The following is a 23,147-nucleotide window of genomic DNA, read 5'->3' on the forward strand; positions in this document are numbered from 1 at the left end:
AAGAAATGTTATTCAAAATAGGTTAAATGAATAAACACAATCCAAGGATATGACAATATTTACCAAATTTATAAATGAACTCTCCCTTTGATCTAGCAATCCTAACTGGAGCTCTGTCCTACAGATACAATGGCACATGTATGAAATTACATGTTCAGGTTTATTTGGTGTAGCATTTTTTATAATAACAAAAGATTAGACAGTCCAAGTATACAGCAATAAAGGACTGGGTTGTAAAAACAGAAAGACATTGAAAGTTATGCCAGCTGAAAACATGGCACTTGACATGCATATTTTCTGCAAAATTATCTTGAAAAGGAGACCCTAAAAGTAGCTATTAAGGGATGGTAAATGGGAAATAATTACACATTATATTTTAAAATAATCAGAATTGTTTTATTTTATTTCCTAGTACTTAAAAATATATAAGAGCTTGCATAGATTGCCTTATTTTAATTCCTATTCCTATTTGATTTGTACTCCTGTGTAAACTGAACATACTGTTAGGGTGGTGCCCAGGTACCTGGTCTCATGGTTGAGTGAGAACTACTATAATGGATTCTTACAGTTTGTTCCTTCATCTGTGAGGTAAAGGTGGGCTGATTAGGACAAAAGTTCATATAAAATTTGTTCCCACAGAGGAACAGCATTTTAAGTTGTATTTATCATTTATGCCCCACAACGTCTTTAAAAAGTATTCAAGATGGTAAAAAGAGATACTTGTGAACTTGTTCTCTGATGAGGTTTGTCTGAGTGAACACGATTATAGACAAAGGCTTAAACTAAAGCTGTGAATAGAGGAAAGCTTTTGGAGTCTAGATTCTAGATTCGTGTCAGTAAAGCAGTCGAATTCCCTAACAGTTTAAATATGTGGAGTAAAGTTTGCATAGGATCCAAGATAACACTGAATTTTGTGCTTATTTTTATTAAATTGTAATACTGACTGCTGGATCACTCAATATTGATTTTTGAGAATTAGTTATATGGGAAAAAGAATTACTTCTGCCTTTTCGATATTTCCTTAGAGTTAAGAAAAATTAAAATTCTGGACCTGAAGAACTTGATGTTGATGTGTGGCTAGGTTTGCTATTCCATGCTCACTAAAGTAATAAACTTCAAGTGCATTGCTGTGAAGTTGTTTGCTGTCATATACCTCTAAATTTACTTTTCAAATATTTGAAAACTAGGGTATATTTTAAGTTATATTTAAGTAATATTTCTTCTTGCTGGACAATAATGTAAAGTAAATATACATCATTAATATTTGCAGATTGCATTTTTATAGTAGTTACCTATATAATATTAAACTTTAAGTGATTTTATATAAAGTTTTGCATGCCATTCTCACAACAGTGCTTTATAGTTGAAGGATTGATTTTTCCTATTTTTTAAGACCGAGAGTTTGGGACTTTTTTAGTCACTGATCTATGACTTTAAATATAACTCAGTCTTCTGCCTCCAAAATCATCATTTCTTCACTTTAGCCTAGTATTTCTTTTGTTCATTTTTAATGTCATGACATCATGACTAGTTGATGGCATCCTTTTTTATCTTTTCAGGATATGGCTTTAGTTGCACCTGAGGCTCCTTCAGAACAAGCCAGGAGAGTCTTTCAAACCTATGATCCAGAAGGTAGAAGATCTTATTATTTTATTAACATTGATTCTCTTTTATATCTTTATATATTTGAAATATTTTGATATTTACTTGAGTTTTATTCACAAGAGTTGTTGGATTATTAAATGAAACAGGTTCTGTTTCTTGAACATTGTGAATGGGAAATGTGAAAATGGGAACAAAAAAAGAGAATACTTAAGTGCTTGTCAAGTTCTGACATGGGGTGAGGTTTTCATGTTTCTTGGGCTACTGAACTATGGTTACTTGAATCTTGACTTCTTATAGTCAGTGTTAAACGGAGAAAAATAACCACCATCTGAACCAGTTCTTTGAAAAGTAAGTCATTTCCTTCCCTTTTCATTTATTTATTAAATAAACAGCCCTTCCAGGTTATTTTTAAATTGAGATATACTTGACATATAATAATCTGTAAGTTTAAGGTATACAACTTGTTGTTTTTATATGTTTCTATATTGCAAAATCAGTGCTACAGTAGTGTTAGCTAATGCCTCTGTCACGTCACATAATTATCTTTCCTTTTTATGGTGAGAACAGTTCAGATCTATTTTCTTAGCAACTTTGAAATTTGTACTTATAAAACTGTGTTGTAGACCATGATCACTATGCTGTGAATTAGCCAGAACTTATTTCTCTATTAGTTGCAGGTTTCTACTCTCAAACAACATCTCCCCAATAACCCATCCCCTAGGTCCTGGAAACTACCATTGTGCTGTTTTTTACAAATTCAGCTCTTATTAGATTTTATGTATAAGTAATATTGTACAGTATTTGTCTTTCTCTACTTGGCTTCTTCCAATTATAATGCCCTCAAATTCTATTACTGAGTAGAATATGTTACAAAAGGCAAGATTTCCTTATTCCTCATGGCTGAATAATAGTTTTGTGTGAGTGTAATCCATTTCTTTATCTACTTACCTGTCAATGGACACTTAAGTTGTTCCATATCTGTGCTATCCAGAATAACGTTGCAGTGACTGTGGGTGTGCAGAGATCTCTTCGAACTACAGATTTCAAGTCCTTTAGATATATAACTAAGAGTGGGATTGCTGGATCAAGTAGATGGTAGTTCAATTTTTAAATTTTGGAGGAACTTCCATACTGTTTTCTTTAATGGGTGTACCATTTTACATTTTTTGCAGTAGTGTATAAGGGTTCCCTTTTTTCCACATCCTTACTAACGTTTCTCTTGCCTTTTATTTATTTATTTTTAGACAGAGGGGAAGGGAGGGAGAAAGAGAGGTAGAGAAACATAAGAGAGGGGTGCCTCTCACACCCCCCATACTGGGACCTGTCCCACAAACCAGGCATATGCCCTGACTGGGAATTGAACCAGCGACCCTTTGGTTTTAGGGCTGGTGCTCGGTCCACTGAGCCACAGCAGCCAGGGCTTCTTGTCTTTTTGATAAAAGGAATCATAGCAGGTGTAGAGTGATATTTGTATGTCTTCTTTAGAAAAATATCTATTCAAGTTAATTGCCCATTTGTTTAGTTGCATCATTTGCTTTTTTTTTTTTTTTGCTGTTGAGTTCTTTGAATTCTTTATGTATTTGGGATATTAACCTCCTATATATCAGATATATCATTCAGGAATATTTTCTCTTATTCTTTAGGTTTCTGCTTTGAATTTATTGTATTTCTTTTTGTGTGTAGAAGCTCTTTAATGTAGTCCCACTTATTTATTTTAGTTTTCATTGCCTGTACATTTGATGTCTTGTACAAGAAATCATTAACAAGGATCTTTTTCCTTATATTTTCTTCCAGTAGTTTTATAGTTTCAGGTCTTATGTTTAAGTTTTTGATTCATTTCAAGTTAATTTTTGTGAGTGGTGTAAATTAGGGACCCAGTTTCATCCTTTTCATGTGGCTATCCAGTTTTTCATCATCATTTATTGAAGAGACTGTGATTTTCCCATTGTGTGTTCTTGTTCCTTTGTCACAAATTAGTTGGCCATATATGTGTTGATTTATATATGGGCTGTTTATTTTTTTCACACTGGTCTATGTGTCTGTTTTTATGCCAGCATCATACTCTTTTGATTACTGTAGCGTTGTAATATGCTTGGAACCAGGTAGTGTGATGCCTCCTGCTTTGTTCTTTTTTCTCAGGATAGCTTCGACTTTGCATGGTCCAAGTTTAGGACACACTATTTTTCTACTTCTGTGATAAACGCCATGGAATTTTGATAGGGATTGCATTTGAATCTGTAGATTGCTTTGGGTGGTATGGACATTTTCTCAACATTGTCTTCCAGTTCAAGAACACGGGGTATATTTCCATTTATTTGTGTCTTCTTCAGTCGCTTTCATCAATGTCTTACAGTTTTAAATGTATAGGTCTTATACCTCTTTAGTTAAATTTATTCAGAAATATTTTACTATTTTCCATGCTATTGCAAATGGGATTACTCTCTTAATTTCTCTTGGTGATGGGTTGTTTTTAGTGTACAGAAATATGTATGTGGATTTTGTATTTTGCAAATTTACATAAATCATTTATTCTAACTGTTTTAGTGGAGTCATTAGGGCTTTTTAGGTAAAAGATTGTGTCATCTCCAAACAGGGGTAATTTTACTTCTTCCCTTCCAGTGTGGATGACTTTATTTCTCTTTTTTGCCTAATTGCCGTGGTTAGAACTTCCAATAATATGCAGAATAGAAATGGTGAGAGAGTATCTCTATCTTGTTCCAGATGTTAGAGGAATGGATTTTAACTTTTCACTATTGAGTATGATGTGAGCTGTGGGTTTGTCATGTATGACCTTTATTATGCTGAGGAACATTGCTGCCATACCAAATTTTTAAAGCAATTTTATTAGAAAGGATTTTGTATTTTTCAAATACTTTTTTTGCATGTTAAGATGATCATATGGTTTTTTTCATGTAGCTATTTGCCATCTCTCCCCATTTTTTAATTGCATTGTTAGTTGTTGGTTTTGTTTTTTGGGGGTTTTTTTTTGCTATTGGGTAATGTGAGTTCTTTATGTACTTTGCTGTGCAGATGCTTTTTACTTTAATGTAGTTTCATTTGTTTATGTTTGCTTTTATTGTCTTTGTTTGGTATGAAGTCCAAAAATAATCATTGTCAAGACCTATGCAAAGGATCTTATAGCCTGTATGCTTTTCTAGGAGTTTAATGGTTTCCTGTCTTATGTTCATATATTTAGTACCTTTTGAGATAAATTTTCTGTATGGTGCAAGATGATGGTCTAGTTTCATTCTTTGCATAGTTTTTTGTCCAGTTTTCCCAACACCATTTGTTTAAGAGACTGTCCTTTTCCCCGTTGAATATTTTGGTTCCTTTGACTCAAGTCAATTGACCTTATATGCATGGGTCATTTATTTCTGACCTCTCTGTTCTCTTGCATTGATCTATGTGTTTGTGTTTATGCCACTATAGTTTGATTGCTATAGTTCTGTAATATCATTTGAAATCAGGGAACATGATGCTTCCAGCTTTGTTGTTCCTTTTCAGAATTAGTTTGGCTACTTGGGGTCTTTTGTGGTACCACACACATGTTAGGATTGCTTCTTTATTTCTGTGTAAAATGCTCTTGGATATTTATAGGGATTTCATCGAATCTGGAGATCTCTTTGAGTAGTATGAACATTTTAACATGATTAATTCTTTCAGCTTTCCATTTATTTTTGTCTTCTTCAGTTTCTCCTATGAATGTTTCATAGTTTTCAGTGTACAGGTATTATATCACCTTGGTTAATTTTATTTCTAGGTATTTTATTCTTTTTTCAGCCATGATAAGTGGGATTATTTTTTAAATGTCTCTCTCTGATAGTGTATCAGTTTATAGAAATGCAGCACGTATTTATATATTGATTTTGTATACTGCAAGTTTTGAATTTGTTTATTAATTCTAACAGATTTTTTTGGTGGAGTCTTTGGGGCTTTCACTATATAGTATCATGTAATCTTACGAATAGGGACAGTTTCACTTTTTACTTTCTGATTTGGATGCCTTTTTTTGCCTAGGGTTTTTGTTTGTTTGTTTGTTTTGCCCAGTAGTTGTGGCTAGGACTTCAGTACTATGTTGAATAAAACTGGCAAGGGTGGGTGTCCTTATCTTGTTCCTGATCTTAGAGTTTGGCCAAGTTTTCAGGTCTTCACCATCGAGCGCGATATCAGCTAGGGGTTTGTTATATATGGCTTTTATTATGTTGAGGTACTTCTCTCTATACCCACTTTGTTGAGAGTTTTTATTGTAAACAAATGTTGAATTTTGTCAGATTCTTTTTCTGCATCTAGCAAAGGATCATGTAATTTTTATATTTCATTTTGTTAATGTGCTGTATCACATGGATTGATTTGTGGATTTGAACCATCTTTGCATCTCTAATAAATCACACTTGACTGTGGTGTATAATTTTTTTAACATATCATGAATTTGGGTTGTTCATATTTTGTTGAGTTTTTTATACCTATGTTCATCTGGGATATTGTCTGGTAGTTTTCTTTCCCTGTAGTGCCCTTGTCTGGTTTTGGTGTCAGGATACCCTCATGACATGAATTTGGAAGTATTCCCTCCTCCTCTTCTGTTTTTTGGAGGAGTTTGAGAAGGATCGATATTAATTTTTCTTTAAATGTTTAGTAGAATATACCAGTGAAGCTGTCTATTCCTGGACATTTGTTGATTGGGAGTATTTGATAACTGATTCAATCTCCTTCCTGTTGTGGTTCTGATTTTCTATTTCTTCATGATTCAGTTCTGGTAATTTGTATGTTTCTAGGTATTTACTATTGCTTTCTTCTAGATTGTCGATTTTGTTGGCATGTAATTGTTCATAGCAGTCTCTATGATCCTTTGTATTTCTGCAGTATCAGTTGTTACATCTGAGCTTGCATTTCTGATTTTATTATTGTGAGTCTTCATTTTCTTGGTGAGTTACCCTTTCAAAAACCAGCTCTTAATTTCATTACTTTTTCCCTGTTGTCTATTTAGTCTCTATCCTATTTATTTCTCTTCTCATCTTTGTTCTTTCCTTTCTTCTACTAATTTTGGAATTCATTTGTTCTTCTCTGTCTAGTTCCATGGCATAAATAACCTAACTTTACACCTCAAATAGGGAGTTTTGAATTTGACTATATATTCAACTTGACCAGTAAATTTTATAGTTTCATATATTTTCATGTTACTAGTTAATGTCCTTTTTCAGCTTATAGAACCCTATGATAGATTGGCTTTAGTGGGGAAAGTCTTATCTGGAGGTGACTGCAGGGGTCCCAGCGGGGTGGGATGCAGCATCTTTTGTCTTGAGAGGGCCCAGTGGTGTAGTCTTTGTGCAGCTCCTTTGGCTGAGGTTGACATTGGCTATGCTGCAGGGATCTTCTTTTGGCGAATACTTTAGAGATCCTGCCTGTAACAGAGTCAGGTAGGGCTGCTGGGATCTTTTAAAGCAAAAGCTGCTGGGTCTTCCTCTTCTCCCTTTTTGCCCATTGGAGGAAGTTCTAGCCGAGGGAATCCTTGGCTTCTGGCCTGGCATGCTGGCACAGAGCAGTATCAGAGCCAGGGTCGTAGAATCAGGTGCATGCAGAACTACTACACTGCTCGAGTCCTGAGGCCCAGGTGCACTTGCTGTGGCTTGGTACTGGTTTTTGGGGGTGCAAGCTTGGGCAGATCTCCCATGGAACTGGGACTTGGGTCTCAGGACCTCACTGTAGTGACTCTGGCCAGCATGTATGGATGCAGCAATGGCATAGGCCTTGAGATGATAAGGTATAATGGTAGATCAGGGTCTGGGAGCAGGATGCAGAGTAGCACGGCCTGGGTATGGTGGTCAGAGTCTCCTCTCTGGTCCCAATGGGGCAGTCACAGGTCTGCAGCAGCATGACCCCATTTGTAGTCTGTTAACAGCCACGTGTCGGGATCCAGGGTTAGAGCAGTGGCAGCCCAGCCCAGCAGTGATGGTTTAGAGCTGCAATACAAGACCCTCCACAGGGCTCGGGGCAGCAGACACTGTCCTGGTAACGATGGGACAAAGTCAGGATCAGGGGCCAGATGTGGGGCAAGAGCAGTGGCAGCTCCCTCCCATGTATGGTGTGCTGTGGTGCCCCATCCCTGAGATCAGGGCACATTGTGACTGGGGCCCCTGAGGGCAGGCGTCACTGCAATGACAGCGCCAGCCTCTGGGAGTGGATGGGGGTTGGGAGGAGGAAGGGGTGTGCTCTGGGCAGCTCCGTTAGCGGGGATCAACGCAGTTGAAGACTGTAGGAGACATCTGTAGAAAAGGCCACTGTCTCTGTAGCAGAATGAGGCTTGCTGGGGTTCTCCTCTTCCCCCTGTGGTGAGCTTCTTCTGAGCGGACCTCTCCTGATGCCAGTCTGCTCTTGACTGGGGGATGGGGTGACGCAGGTAATGTGCTTCCTGTACTTTTTTATGTGGTCATCTTCGATTTTTGAACTCTGCAGGGTTTTGGCTATTTCTTTGTCATCCAGAGCTTTCTTTAAGCTGGTTTCTTCAGTTTGTAGTTGTTTGTTTATTGTTTTTTTCCTTTTCTCATGTGGGAGATAAGTCCTGGGGCCTCCGAGCCCTCCATCTTCCTGATGTCACCCCTCAACCCCCAGAATATTTCAGTAAGATTGATTGTGCCACTTTTGAAAAGTTCACATATATATTCCTATAATACACACTGTTAGCTAGGTTGTTTAGACACCTTAGCACTTGTGTACTTGCGTAATTATAATTAAGGTATAATAGCTAACCCACTGACTTTTCAACTATAACTTTAAAATCTCATCATATCTTAAATTAATACAATGCAAATTACCGTGTAGAAATTTAAGTTGTTGGATCAGTGAAGGTCTTAGGAACTCCGAGTGGACTCAGTTATCTTTATGAATATACTTTATCTATCTTAAAAAACTACTCACTCTGGAAGATCTGCCCTATATGTCTCTGAAAATTTGAGTCACAGAACTTCTAGGAATAGTCATGTGCCACTTAGCAGTGGGGATGCCTACTGAGCAGTGCCATCCCTAGGATGTTTCTTTTTCATCCTTGGGCAGACATCAGGAAGCATCCTCACACAGCCCCAGGTGGGAGAGCCCGCTCCTGTAATTGTGCTGCTGTGGTTTTACATGACTGGCAGCACAGTAGGTTGTTTACACCAGCGTCACCACACACATGAGTCACGTGTTGTGCTGTGACGTTAGGACAGGTGCAACATCGCTGGGCAAGAACAAGTTTTTGGCTCTGTTAAAATCTTATGGGACCACTGTCGTATGTACTGTTATATGGTATGTGACTCTGTCTTTTCTCTTACAACTTAATAGCAGTATGACTTTAAGGTTGTTATTTTTAAGTCTATAGGGATGTTTTCTTATATATCAAATAAGAATAACCACACCTATTTCCTAGAGTTATTGTGAGGATGTATAATGTTATGGAAAGCACTCTGCCCAATGGTTAAAACATAGTAGGTACTTTATAAATGTCAGTTCCTCTCACTCTACTCAGTTTTATTGGTGCTTGTATTGGTGATTTGACTTTGAGTTAGCTTCTTCCAATATACATTTCCCCTAACTTAAGAAGCATACGAGTTTCTTTGCTCTGGGAATTAATAATCTTTTAAATGCCAGGCAACATTATGTTCTAAATCTTTAAATAGGAAATAAACCACTGAATGAAACTGGCCGTGGAGTAAACCAACACCTCTGAGTCACTGCTGTGTGTAGCACGTTGCACTGTCATGGGGGGTGACAAACTTACAATCGTTTCGTTGCCACTTTGAATCCTCTGGTGGAAAAAATAAGAAATAAATCATTTCTGTTCCTAAATATATTTAATATATCTTGGGCTAAGAATCAAACTTTCTGAAGGACAGTTTTCAGAAACTGTAGCAAGTTAATATGACAATAATGTTGATGTTAGTAGTGTAAGACTTAAAGCAATGTTGTGGTTACAGTGAATTTAGACTGGTCAGCGAGCTGTCGTGCAGACCTGAGGAGGGAAGACTGCAGTGGGAGAGGGAAACACAGACCAGAGAAAGTGACCATATATATGAACACAGGTGGAAGATAGCAATTTACATGCATGGAGTAGCCAGCAAAGGGTTTGACCTTGGTAGAAAGACAAGGAAGCAGAAAAGTAATTTGTAGAAATGATGCTAGAGGCAAGAGGTTATTTGAATAACCAAGGAAATTAATGGCGATGGACTGGATTTCTATTTTAAAGAGATATATTTCAGAGAATGAGTTGAGCAATTTCCTGTGGCATACCCTCTTAAGGATTTATTTAAGGTATGTGTTTTCTTCCTGCCATCTCTAACCCCTTTCAAGAGCTCACCTTTTCTATACCTCATATTCCAATGGAGAGCACCACTTTGCAGTCATACACATACATATATAAGTGTTTGCTGTGTTTCAGGACATGTTTCTACCTATACTAATATTATTTCAGTAGGAGATAGAAAATCCTTACAGAATGGAATATTATGAGATGAAGTAAGTAAGATAGCGTGATGGATAAACTGGGTGTCTTCCCCGAGTTTCCTGTCAGGGCTCTCTAGTGCTGCTGAATTTTGATTTGAAGTGACTGTCTAAGGTATCAAGCATATACTGTTATCCAAGTGTAACCACCACAGACCATCCCAAAAGCAAACAAAGTTTTCAGGTGATCAGCCCTTTTGAATATCCCTATGTTTATGTCATTGGTGAAAATTTTAGAACTGAAATTGAAATTGTGAGTGAGTTTCTTGAGAAAGGGAACATACAAGCATATGATCAAAAGATCTTAGATGGTAATAACTTATTGAGTAAAGGCATAAAGAAATGCCTTCAGAGCAAGGAATATTCAGAGACAGGTGACCTGAACTTCAAAAGAGCTAATGTTAGAATGCTGATTTTTAAAAAATCCACCAGTAATACAAAGAAACTAAAACTAAGGTTTTAAAAGGATACAGTTGTCATAAACAGTAGGTTTTTGTTTGCTTGTTCACTTTTTGTAAATTTTTTTGATCATTAATGAAACAGCAGACTTGTATTACTCATTTTCTTCTATCAATTTACAAAGAAAGTTAGAATTTCTTATATTATCAATATTAAAACTATAATCAGTGGCAATTTTTCAGAATTAAGTCCTCATAGGTACATATGAAAATAAATTTGCCCTGTTTTTACTGGAGAAAGAAAATTATTGATTAAATAAAAATTGTTTTCATCTATTTAGTTCTGTGTGTCAACTTAGCAGGACTCCAAGCTGAATTAAGAAGAAAGCAAGTAAAACTCAGAAAAGGTATCTTCTTCTATATATGACTTATCATGGAGAAAATAAATGCCATTTTTTCATCTGAATACCATTCTTATGGGTTAGCTATATATAGTTCACTCTAAGAGGAGGGTTAAAAATAGAATAATTTTTCATTTTTAGTCATTTTAGTCACTTAGAAACTAATCTAATTTTATTTTTCCCCAAACATAGATGCTCTTGTTTCGAGATTTAAACAGATCAGACTTTCTCAGAACACTTAATCTTCTTACAAGCTTCTACTTTCCACTTTCCATTTAGCAGAGGCAGCTATGGGGACAGTTGATCTTTGTCACCCTTTTCAGAATATTTGTAGAATAATTGACCTAGAGGGAAGAAAAGAGAATTTGAGTTCTGGTACTGATGATTATTTTTGTGCCTAGTTGCTCCCACCCTGGCTGCCCATGTGTCTGCCATTTTGGTAGACCTGTAATAACCCTGTGAGCACATGCCGTAGGCATGTTATGAGTTAAATGGACTTATGTAGGCTAATCACCATTTATAGCATTGCTGCTGTGAAACTACATTTTCAGTGTTCTAAGCAGGTAAATTAATTAATGATCTTTTGAAGTAGGGGCCTGTCTAAAAACAATAATTATGTCTGTCTTTGCATGAGACACACAATTTATAAAGTACTTTACCTGGATGGTCTCATTAAAAACCTTATTGTAAACCCATGGATAGGCAGAGGTTATCATTACCACTTTCTTAAGAAAACCAACCTTGTGACAGTTTGTAACTTCTTGAGAGCTAAAAGCACTCAATTGGTCTCAGAAGCTTGGATTCAGATATCACCTTGGGTACACTTATTAACTGTGTGGTGTACCTAACCTCAGTTTTCTCATCTGTGAAATGGGCTTGATATCTACTTTACATGATTATTCAAATACTCAATAAATTGACCATATTGTTGTTTTATTAAAAGATGTGTGTCATTGAGCTTATTCAGTAATGTCCAGAGACACAGAATTCTACGTAGATAGAATTTGAAATGATAGACACAGGCTTTCATACTGCACCTAGTAGTTTTTTTTTTTTTTACTTTGTTGTCTTTTTTTTAAAACTTTCTCTCTCAGAATTACATCTCAGGAAGGAGCCCTACTTGGGTGAGGAAAACAGTTTGATTTGAAAGGAGCCCTTTAAATACTATTTTTAAAGTGGCTAAAATATATTGAGAGCCATCCTTTTTCTGAATGATTTCATTGTGCTGCATTTTTTAATCTTGAAGAATAGTTTTACTTATAGATTGTTTCAATTATATCAATCCTTAGACATTATCTGGAAATTGTCTTTTGTTTAATTCAGTCTTTTCCTTGCCTTTTAACCGATACTGTCTCCTCTGCACTCTCGCTGCTTCCCTTTCCTTCCGTTCTTCACTTTGCTGCGGCGCCATCGCTCTTGCTTTCATGCTGCCCCAGCCGTAGCTTTTTTGTGTCTTGCCACCAAGTTTTGCTTTGCAATATTTTTCATCCCCTGATAGAAATGATTCTCCAGGACAGGCCAGAAATTAACCACTCACTTCTTTCTGAACTTAATCCATTCAGTTCACAAAGCTGTTTTTGAAAAACCATGGTGTCTGAATGGACTGGTTTGTTGAAACTTGAAGTGAGGATTAGCTTGGATAATTAAAAGTAACAAATGTTATTGGGCAGATACTTGTACCAGGCACGGACCGAGGCTGTGGATTTAGGAATCCCTGCCATCCAGGAGCTCCCCATCTGCCGGAGTCAGCGGGGCAAACCAGTAGGCATACTAAGGGAAGGAGGCCAAGGAAGGCTGAAATATGAAAATGTCTTCATTTTGCCTAGGGGCAAAAGTCACATACTTTTTTCAACAAGAGTTATATTAAATGGTATGTTATTAAAATTTTAAAATAATAGGTAAAGTATAATGTAACATGTAGTAAAAATAAAATAACCAGTCATTATTTGACTAAAACAAATGGCAACTAGCTTTTAATATTTCTTCTATTCCCCATTTTCTTTTCTATTTCCAAGAAACTCTCGCCTACAGTGGTTTGAAAATGTTACAGTCCCAAACGTTTGGCCCTAGGCTCTTCACCAGCTGTTTCTTGCCCTCTGCTAGTTCCTGACATTTGCTTTCTTTTTGCAGCACCCAGTTTAGCTGTGCCCGGGTAAAAGGGACCTGACAGGCTTTTCCCCTTCAGGCGCTCCCTTGTATTCTCTCATCTTTCAGAACGGACACCGTGACCTGTACTTCTCCCCATAAAGTCTAACTCTGATGTCTGCACAATGACGGGATGGTTTTCTTACCCAGGAAAGGACACACTCACCGAACTAGTTTTCACTCCCCTGCATTGCTAAGCCTTTGCACTGAGGTCTTCTCCTCTCAACCGCTAGGAGCTGGGCAGTTCTCACAGTTTGTTTGCTGGTTCGAAAAAAAAAAACAAACAAACTTATTTTTAAACAAACAGCTTTCCCCTCTTTTTCAAGTGGTTTAAAACACAATTTAACTGTATTCAATTTTTACACCGTAGCTGCTTACTGTTATAACTGCTGTGCCTTCTCTAGTCCTCCCCTCTCAGAGTCCCTATTCCTCTGAGCCTTCGAATCTGTTTTATATTCATTGGTTAACTTACCACTGCATTCACGTTCTGTGTTTTCTTTTAGTGATTCTTAGGTCTGCTGACTAGTTGACAATCATACTCTTTGCTTTCCTCTGCTATTTTTTGATCTGTATTGAGGTCTTTATCATCATTGTGTCTGTATTTCCATATTCTCTAAGGAATCAGTTCACTAAATACTAGTTTCATCTAGTTTTAGGCTTAATGTTTCTGTTCTTTTTAAAGAATTTTTCTTGATAGGTATGATTAAAGAATAAAGTAACATCAAAATAAATGTTTCAAAGAGGTAAGCAGTTTCCAGATCTCCTCTTTTAATCTTGGGTGAAGTCTTAGAGGTACTGAGAAAATATTACAATCTTTAGTTATAAAAGACTATATGTACAAAATGCACTGGTTTAGTATAGTTATTGCTGCACTCCAGAGAACGTTTATAAGTTATAAATCTCATAGGTACCTTAAAAATGTGTTGGAATATTTAAGCTTGAGGTTAATCGTATTTGAGGCAAGAAAGGAACTTAGTTGTTTTCCTAGCTGTTGTTTGTGTCTTTATTCAGCCACTTAGCTTTTCTTGGGGGTGCTAGCTGAGTCTCAGGCTATGGTGAGACTAGATAAGGCTGCCACCGTTCAGTACCCCCAAAGAACAGGCCGTGCACAGTGCTTCTGTGAAGCCACGTGGATATCCATGATAGTCCGCAAACACAGACACTGTTCCAGATAACTGTTCCGGCCTGACAGTGGCCAGATGAAGCCACTGATTTAGAGATGCTGAGCTTTTTGGCTGTGACTTAACTAAGCAAAAATATTTTCTATGTTTCAAACTCATCAAAGTTAGGCTTACAGAGCTTGATACAAGTTCATTGTTCACTGTACCTTAAACTATTGGTAACTTGACAAATTGGAATTATTCTAAGCCTTCACTTTTACAAAATTATACATTTTTTACTATATTATTTTATTGTATTTTCCCTTTACCATTTATCTCCCCGTATCCTCTTCCACCTCCACCCATCTACACCCCTACCCCCACCCCGCCACTGCAGTCACCACACTGTTGTCTGTGTCCATGAGTTCTTTTGTTTTCTTTTTTTACTCAATCCCTTTACTCCCCTAGTCACCATACCCCCAGAGCTGTCAGCCTGCTCTCTGAGTCTGTCTCTGTTTTGCTTGTTAGTTCAGTTTGTTCATTAGATTATATGTATGAGTGAGATCATATGGTATTTGTTTTTATCTGACTGGCTTATTTCACTTAGCATGGTGTTCTCCAGGTCTATCCATGCTGTCACAAAGGGTAAAATTTTCTTGTTTTTTACAGCTGAGTAGTATTCCATTGTGCAAATGTCCCATAGTTGTTTTATCCACTGTCCACTCGTCTACTGGTGGACACTTGAGCTGCTTTCATATCTTGGAGACTGTAAATAATGCTGCAATAAGCATAGGGGTACTTATGTTCTTTTGAATTCATGTTTCAGGTTTCTTTGGATAAATTCCCAGCAGTGGAATCACTGGGTCATAAGGCAGTTCCTTTTTAATGTTTTTAGGGAACTCTACTGCTTTCCACAGTGGCTGCAGCAGACTGCATTCCCACCCACAGTGCAGAACTGTTGCCCTTGCTCCACATCCTCGCCAACATTTGTTTGTTGCTTTATTGATGATAACCATTCTGACAGGTGCGAAGTGATATCTTATTATGGTTTTAATTTGCATTTCTTTGATGATAAGTGACTTAGAGCATCTTTTTATATGTCTGTTGACCATCTGTGTGTCCTCTTTGGAGAAGTGTCTATTTAGGTCCTTTTTTAATTGCATTGTTTGTTGTTGTTGTTGTTGTTTTGGTGTTAAATTTTCAAAGTTCTTTATAAATTTTGGATATTAATCCCTTACCAGATGTATTGACGAATATGTTCTCCCATTCAGTGGGTTGTATTTTTATTTTGTTGATGATTTCCTTTGGTGTGCAAAAACTTTAGTTTAATGTACTCCCATTTGTTTATTTTTTCTTTTGTTTCCACAAAAATTGTACATTTTTAAATACCATAAATGAATCTTAGCCTTTTAGTCAAGGCCAATCTGTCTTCAAATGGATAAACATCTGCTTATGAGGTTTAAGAAAACACCATTTTAAAATCATAACTCCTTTATTTCCTTTCCCATAGAGACAGAGTAGATGCCACATGCTGAAGAGCAACTACACTTTATTCTGTTATTTGATTATCTTGGACATCTTGGTCTCCATGACAAGATTTTTTTTTTAAGTGTCTAATCCCTGAAAAGGATATTGTGTTAGAAGTTGATTTAAAGCTGAGGCAGCCTTCAGGAATGAGGAAAGAAGTAGAAGAACTCAGGCATCATACATTTAAGGGAATGAACAACTGGCTTGTTTAAAACCCCTGTGACTTCAGACTGTCCTGCAGGCTTTGTGGGTGTCACATTCTGTTTCCTCATTAGAGTTGGGGCCGTTTGCCAGAGTATTTCCTCATCAAGTCCGAGAAAAGGGATATTTTCTGTAAGCTAGTCTTCATCAACATTTGATTCTGCGTTTTCCCATTAAAGCTACAGCTTTCACTTAAATCAAGGCTTTTATAAGGATATCTTATCTTGTTCATATATTGTTAGTTATCTGAATATCAGTAGATCATTAACATTCTTCAAAAAGTTAAGTAACATTGTGATGGCAGGAATTTATTGGTAAAGAATTATTTTAACTTGATTTCTTAAAGGCAATTTAAAGGTTCACATTGTTGAAAGATATACCTAATTAGTAAATATTTGTTATAACTGATTAGAAAAAAAAAACTTTTATCATTTGAATTTATAGGCCTGTTTTAAAAAGCAGTTTGGCTTTATGCTTTCCTTTGAGTTGTCAGAAACTAACCTTGAAAAATAAAGGCAAAGGCCTATGTGCCCAAGAGAACAAATATAAGAAAATGTCTAATAATAATAGGCATTATACCTAAAATAAACTTAATAAGCTGTTTCTTAATGCTTTACATCCATTTTATGTGATTCACCACCCCCACCACCCCCGCCCCACTGGAATCTATTCAGCGGTAATAGCATTTCTTGAAGTAAACTCGTATTCCGAGTTGTCTCCATTTTTTCCAGATAACGGATTCATTCCCGATTCACTTCTGGAAGATGTGATGAAAGCATTGGACCTTGTTTCAGATCCCGAATAGTAAGTAAATAGGAACCATTATTTAACCAACTAAAAAATTCCATTAAATTGAAAACACACACAGTTATGCTCTTCTAAAAATCTAAACCTGCATATATGAAGCATGGCACTTTATATAAAGCAAAGATTTATGAATGAATCAGACTAATCAGGGTTAGAGCAGAGACTTCACATACTTAAAATGAGCATCCCTTCCCACTGGGCACTTACTGTCCTGCTGAAAAATGTGCTAAAAATGTAAAATGTGTTTTTTAACAAACTAAATTTTTTTCTCATTGCAAACCTTTTCCATTAAAAATTTTGTCCATATCTTTAGTAGTGTCAGTGAACGTAGTGACAGGTCTGTGTGATATCCGTATGGCTAGTCGTCCTGCTTAAATAAGTGGGACTCTCACTTATTTCTAGATGATTAAGTTAACTGATGGGAAACCTTGTAGGTGACCCAGGAGATCAGAGAACATAGGTTTTCAGTATTGAAAGTATGGAAGTATTGCCTAACATTAATATTGTATCTCCTGTCTCCCTGTTATACTTGTACATTTGTTACATCTGTAACTTCCTCCATAAATTTGGGATCTGTATTATGCATGAGAGTATCTTTCTTGTTAATTGGACATAGAGTGATCAAATGTGGAAATAAAGTAAAGGTCACCTGTGATCTGCACTAACTTGTTTTATCTACACAATTTTTTTCTTTCTGAACTTTTTTTTGACATTGAACAAAACATTTAAGGAAAGGACTCAGCAAAAGCAATATAAAATATATTGATACACATAGGTTTTAGAACTTGATCCCATTCTGTTTTTAGGTAAACAGGTGTTTTCTTTGAAAGTATGAAAAGCATATTTATATTTACAAACTAATCACGTTTGAATTAATGTTTCAGTCTTACTATCGAGAGCTGCGATGTTATCCAATCTTAACAGACATAATTGCTGTACCCAGCTTAAAGAGGAGAAATTCACAGGGCATTATCTAGTCCAATAAATGGAATGATATTAATTAGTGTGTTTCTTCTAAACTGATTTCCAAGTGGAGACCATCTTGTTTTCATTGCTCTAGTTTGCAAAGGAGAATTGAACTCGGGTATTTTTTGTTACTGACAATTCTTAATACAGGAAGGAGGGAAAAGGAAAAGTTGATTTTTTTTTTCAAATTCTTACATAGAGAGCTATACATTATCTACAGCCATACCTCAGTACTCGTCTGCCTCAGAACTCATCAAACCCTGTACTTGTTGCATTTTGACGAGAAAAAAAATGTTTCAGCACCCAGTGCTTGCTGGGGACTTGTCACACTTGTTAGAACTTACATGAGTCACAATGCCACCCTGCAATAGAAAATGTTTCATCACTTGTCACTTGAAAAATTCATTTGGTACTCATAGGTTTCGGCACTCGTCATGGTTCTGGAACGAATGGACAAGTACTGAGATACCATTGTACTTAATTTTCCTTGTTTCATCAGAATACATAACATACCTTGAATAAAATTAGTGCAGTTTAGTCAGATAGTTTTTCTAGAAGTAGCTAAAAGATTGGACTCAGTTATCCCTCTGTACTTGGGTCTAGTTTATAATACGTGATGACCCATAAATTAGCAGGGCCAAATGTAGGATTAATAACTTAAATGTATTATATGTAATGTGCTTTGCCTTCATTTGTTTTATGTCATAACCTCTGCCCTTACTCAGACCCTTTAAAATGTCACACCCTTTGCATGTTTAATAATAAGGTATACTTAACTTGGCATTTATTGTTTGGGGAAACAATACAGAAAATGAAAAGTTTCTTTTTAGAAACTTTTCATTTTTAAAATCCTTTAAACTGCAGTCTGCTTTTTCTCTCTGCCTTCTTTCTAGTCAAACTTAACACCTTTCACCAGCCTAAAATGGTAAGGGTTATGCAAAGCACTGTCTGGTTGAGGCTGTTCTTGGAACAATGAAGTACCCACCACTTACTGTAATTCAATATACCTTAGCTCTTTGAGAATTATCTTTACCTCTTTAACCTTCAAGTTACATTACCTAAGAATTTCAAGCCTCCACCTCATTTTTTTCTTAAAAGCAAACTTTTTAGGAGATGTTTTTGATTATCTGATGCATCCATTCCCTTGGACACTGCTTCTTTTCTCCTTGAGCTTCATATAAGCACTTTTAAGTTAAATGCTTCATTTGTTAAAATTGGGCATACCTATGAAGCAAAGAGAGTTTGACGTTGTGAGGTTATAAGCCCATGTTTATAAGCCTAAGTTTTAAAATTACTTTACCTAATAAGGAGCAATATTCCAAAGTCATCGTCATAATTTAAATTCTAAATAGTAACAGATTACTCTGGTTTAAAAATAACCAAGTTTTGGCAAATCAGATGTCATTAAGAGGCTAAAAAGAACAGTTCTTAAGATTTTTGGCAGTCAAAGTGTTATAGTACCAGTAATTTAATCATGAAAGAAAAAAAAACAAGCTTTTTTTCCTTTGGTATCCACTGTTGTTTTTTTTTTCCTTCTCTCCCCACAGTATAAATCTCATGAAAAATAAATTAGACCCAGAAGGATTAGGAATCATACTGTTGGGTCCATTTCTTCAAGAATTTTTTCCTGATCAGGTAACATAGTTGAAAAAATTAATTTTGTTCTATTGGGATGATCGTCTGTGATTGTTTTAGCATTTTTTTCTCCTTTTTCCAACTCATGTAAAATGTTCTAACATGCAGATACGAGACTAAAAAAAGCAGTATTATGTAAGTACTTGGCGGTACAGAGAGGATGGAAGGGTATGTGTGTTCCAACATGGTCATACAGAACTGTGAGGTCGAGGAGTGGTGGAAAATAGTGTATACCCCAAATATACACACATGATGGTACTGTTTTTCTAAAGAAAGGGTAAAACTGAAAAGTATGGGGAGGAAAAAGAGAAAGACTCTCTTTATCCACTGTCACCCCTATTTTCCTTCTGTCAGATAACTAGTGTCAATAGATTCGTGTGTATCTTTTTAAAACTTTCTAGATACTAGAAAGAAGGTAAAGGAGCCTATATGTAGTGGGAGCTCCTAGTAGTGAACCTAAGTTCCAGGAGAATTTTAGGTGAGTCAGAGAAGAACCTCTGAGTAGAGCTGTGCTGTTTTATGTTGGGACATGTTTTCCGTTGAGCTCCAAAGCTCCACAGTTAGTAAGAATCTGTGCTAGTCTCGGTACTCTGTTGAGTTACGCGCGCATCCTTGGCAAGCCGTTTCTACCGCCTACCCCTGTCTTTTCTTGTGTGTTCTTATGTATGTGGAGGATTTACCAAAAGCAGATTATTTAGCTAGGTATATTCGGATCCCTTCATCAGATATTACCATAACTTAAAGTTCATTGTTTTAATAGAAATACCTATTTCTGTTCTGTCTCTATTATAAAAGAGATGTATTGCCAAGTAAAAAAAAAATCCAAAGTATGTAAAGAACTCATACAACTCAACACCAACCCCCCCCCCCAAATAATCCAATTAAAAAATGGGCAGAGGACCTGAACAAACACTTCTAAAAAGACATACAAATGGCCACCAGAAATATGAAAAGATGCTCAATTTCACTAGCTATTAGGGAAATACAAATCAAAACTGCAATGAGGTTCTACCCCACACCTGTTAGAATGGCTGTTACCAACAAGTAATAACAAGTGTTGGAGAGGATGTAGAGAAAAAGGAACTCTCATTCACTGCTGGTGGGAATGTAAACTGGAACAGCCACAATGGAAAACAGCATGGAACTTCCTCAAAAAATTAAGAATAGAGTTACCATATGACCCAGCAGTCAATCCTCTTATGGGTATCTACCCCAAAAACTTGAAAACATTTATTCGGAAAGATATATGCATCCTATGTTCATTGCAGCATTATTCATGGTGGACAAGACATGGGAGCAACCAAAGCGTCTATGCATAGATGATTGGATAAAGAAGATGTGGTACTTAAATACTATGGAATACTACCCAGCCATAAGAAAAGATGAAATACTGCCATTTATGACGGCATGGATGGACCTTGAGAATATCATGCTAAGCGAAACAAGTCAGTCAGAAAAAGCTAAGAACCATATGATTTCACTCACGTGAGATAAAACTGAAACTCATAGGCACAGACAGCGGTATGGTGGTTACCAGAGGGAGGGGATAGTAAAGGGAAAGGGGCCAAATATGCGGTGATGGAAGATGACTTGACTTTGGGTGGTGGGCACACATGCAGTGAACTGATCATGCATCATAGAAACGCCCATCTGACCCTAAATAATGTTATTAACCAGTGTCACCCCCCAAAAATTTAATAATAAAAAGGATAATTTTTAAAAAAGTAATAAAAATGTCAATAAAATTATTAAATATTAACATAATTGTTAATTTGATATCATATGTATTATCTTTAACAGAGTAGACAATATTATTAACATTTAATCTGGGTAACTAAAAAAGAAAAAGGAACCCATATTTTCTAAACATCTATCTGTGAGCAAAGAGTGAGGGAAAATTCAAAAAGTAACTGAGGATATCACATCATAGCTATTAGACTTTTAAAAGTTTTTGGTAAATGTTTCATGCAAAAATAGATTTTTTTTCCTGATATTGTTAACAAGACTCTTGGATTGTGATATCATATTTGTTCATACTCCAACTGCTAGGGTGTTTTGAAAAGGTCTTTTTAGACTCTAATACTATGTTTTAGATATCATAATAAATGATTAACAAATTTTAGCATTTTAAACTTTTTAGACAATAATGTTAATTTTACTTTTAATTTATTTCAAGACCGCTGTCAGAACATTTTAGAGAAATATTGATTTCTAAGTTACGAGGCAATAAAAAGATAATATTTGTTTTTAATTTAATTTTGGGAAGATTTTGAAACGTCATTGGGAAATGTAAACAAAGTGAGATACCAACCATAATTATATTTAGTTAATTACATGATATTCTTATAATTCTAAGCACTTAATAGTTCGAGAAGTTAACTTTTTAATTTTAGCATTCTTTGAGGTAATTAAAGAGAATTCTAGACTCCTTCTCTTTTACAGATGACAGACTTTGCTATTTGGTTGTTGTTTGTTCTCTCCAGGTTCATGCCTTAGTGATTGTTTATTTCTTGCCATTATTATTCTGAACAAACTCAGTATCTGAATCCACTCATCTCATTGTTCCCGTGTAGTTCATGCTCTTTCCTCAGCCAAAGCGTGTTACTCTGCTCTTGGTTTCCTGTAGAGCCATGGGTTCTCAAAGTGTGGTCTCCGAGAAGTTGTGAGAAATGCAAAATCTCAGGTCCTCCCCCGACCTAGTAAATCAGAAGCTTTGGTGGTGGAGCCCAGCAGGGGGTTTGCGGGCCCTCTGGGGGATTCTGATGTGCTGGTGCCAAAGTTTGAGACCTACTGCTTTAGAGACAGACCTGTCACATTCTTCCTGTTCACACCCTGTGAGAGCTCAGACCTCTCTCAGTGTCACAGAACTTCCCAGGTCGTAGCTCATGCCACGTAGCTCTTGGATTGTGTCCTCTTTCCCTATAGTCACAAATGTAAAACCACTATCACTCATTTGGGCCATTATTCATGTACTGCTTTGTACTAACAGACCACTATAGTGACCCTTGGTAAACATTTAATCAATCAGGAATACATTAAGTCAAAACTAGAGTTAGGACGGCCAGGAAGATATGTACCTTCAGTCATCTTTGCAAATGTTTAAAGTAGGTGCTGTGGAAGAGCATTTCTTTGTTATGAGACAGAGGCAGGGGGAAAATTTTTGAAATATTCATAAGCATTTAAGGCAATTTGTTTATAAGAATAGCAGAAGCAGCTACCATGTACTATGCACCAGGCACCATGTGTCTTATAAATTAGGTGATATTTTTTCTCATTTTGGCAATGAGGAAATTTAGGATTAGAGAATTTAAGAAATGGCTTAAGATTATATAGCTAGTAAGGGGCTGATTCAAGAGTCCAGTGTAGGTCACCTGACCCTAGAGACTAAGCACTTTACCATTTTGTTAAACTGCCTTTTGGTACTTCAGTATTTTATGCCAGTTGTTAATGACTAGAACTAGAGAATTTAAATTGTATTCAACCACAGTATTTATATTGTAAGTTAAAGTACATTAACTCTGAAAATCAACAGCCAAATTATTTATCTAAGTAAATAATTGCACTGACTCAGTATATAATGGAGGAAATGATCAAATAAATTGTTAGTAGGATAAAAAAAGTTGTAAGAGAGCTTGGATTTTAGGTGGCAATATAAGAATAAAGAGTTAAAAAATAAAATTTTAAATCAAAATACCAACTGAAGAGATACCATATTTTTTGGACTATAAGATACACTGAACCATAAGTCATACCTAGGTTTTAGAGGACGGAAATAGGAAAAAACAAAAACAAAAAACACCCCATTCCACTGCTGCCTGGCCCCCCACCCACGGTAGCCAGGCACGCTACATTCGGATTATAAGACTCACTCCCCGCATTTCCTCCCAAATGTG

The 23,147-nt window shown here is 36.3% G+C and overlaps 1 protein-coding gene across 3 annotated transcripts in view; it reads left to right on the forward strand.

The window, feature by feature from the left end:
* The window catches only part of MINDY3 (MINDY lysine 48 deubiquitinase 3), a 102,657-nt gene that overhangs the window by 73,965 nt on the left and 5,545 nt on the right, over nt 1-23,147 (forward strand). For all 3 annotated transcript variants that reach the window (XM_053922217.2, XM_053922219.1, XM_053922218.1), the window contains 3 exons: nt 1,560-1,632; nt 16,578-16,650; nt 19,167-19,254. In XM_053922217.2, coding sequence (XP_053778192.1) covers nt 1,560-1,632; nt 16,578-16,650; nt 19,167-19,254 — 234 coding nt within the window. The remainder of the gene's footprint in view (nt 1-1,559; nt 1,633-16,577; nt 16,651-19,166; nt 19,255-23,147) is intronic.

This window comes from Desmodus rotundus, chromosome 4 (assembly GCF_022682495.2).
Source record: "Desmodus rotundus isolate HL8 chromosome 4, HLdesRot8A.1, whole genome shotgun sequence".
Taxonomy (NCBI): domain Eukaryota; kingdom Metazoa; phylum Chordata; class Mammalia; order Chiroptera; family Phyllostomidae; genus Desmodus; species Desmodus rotundus.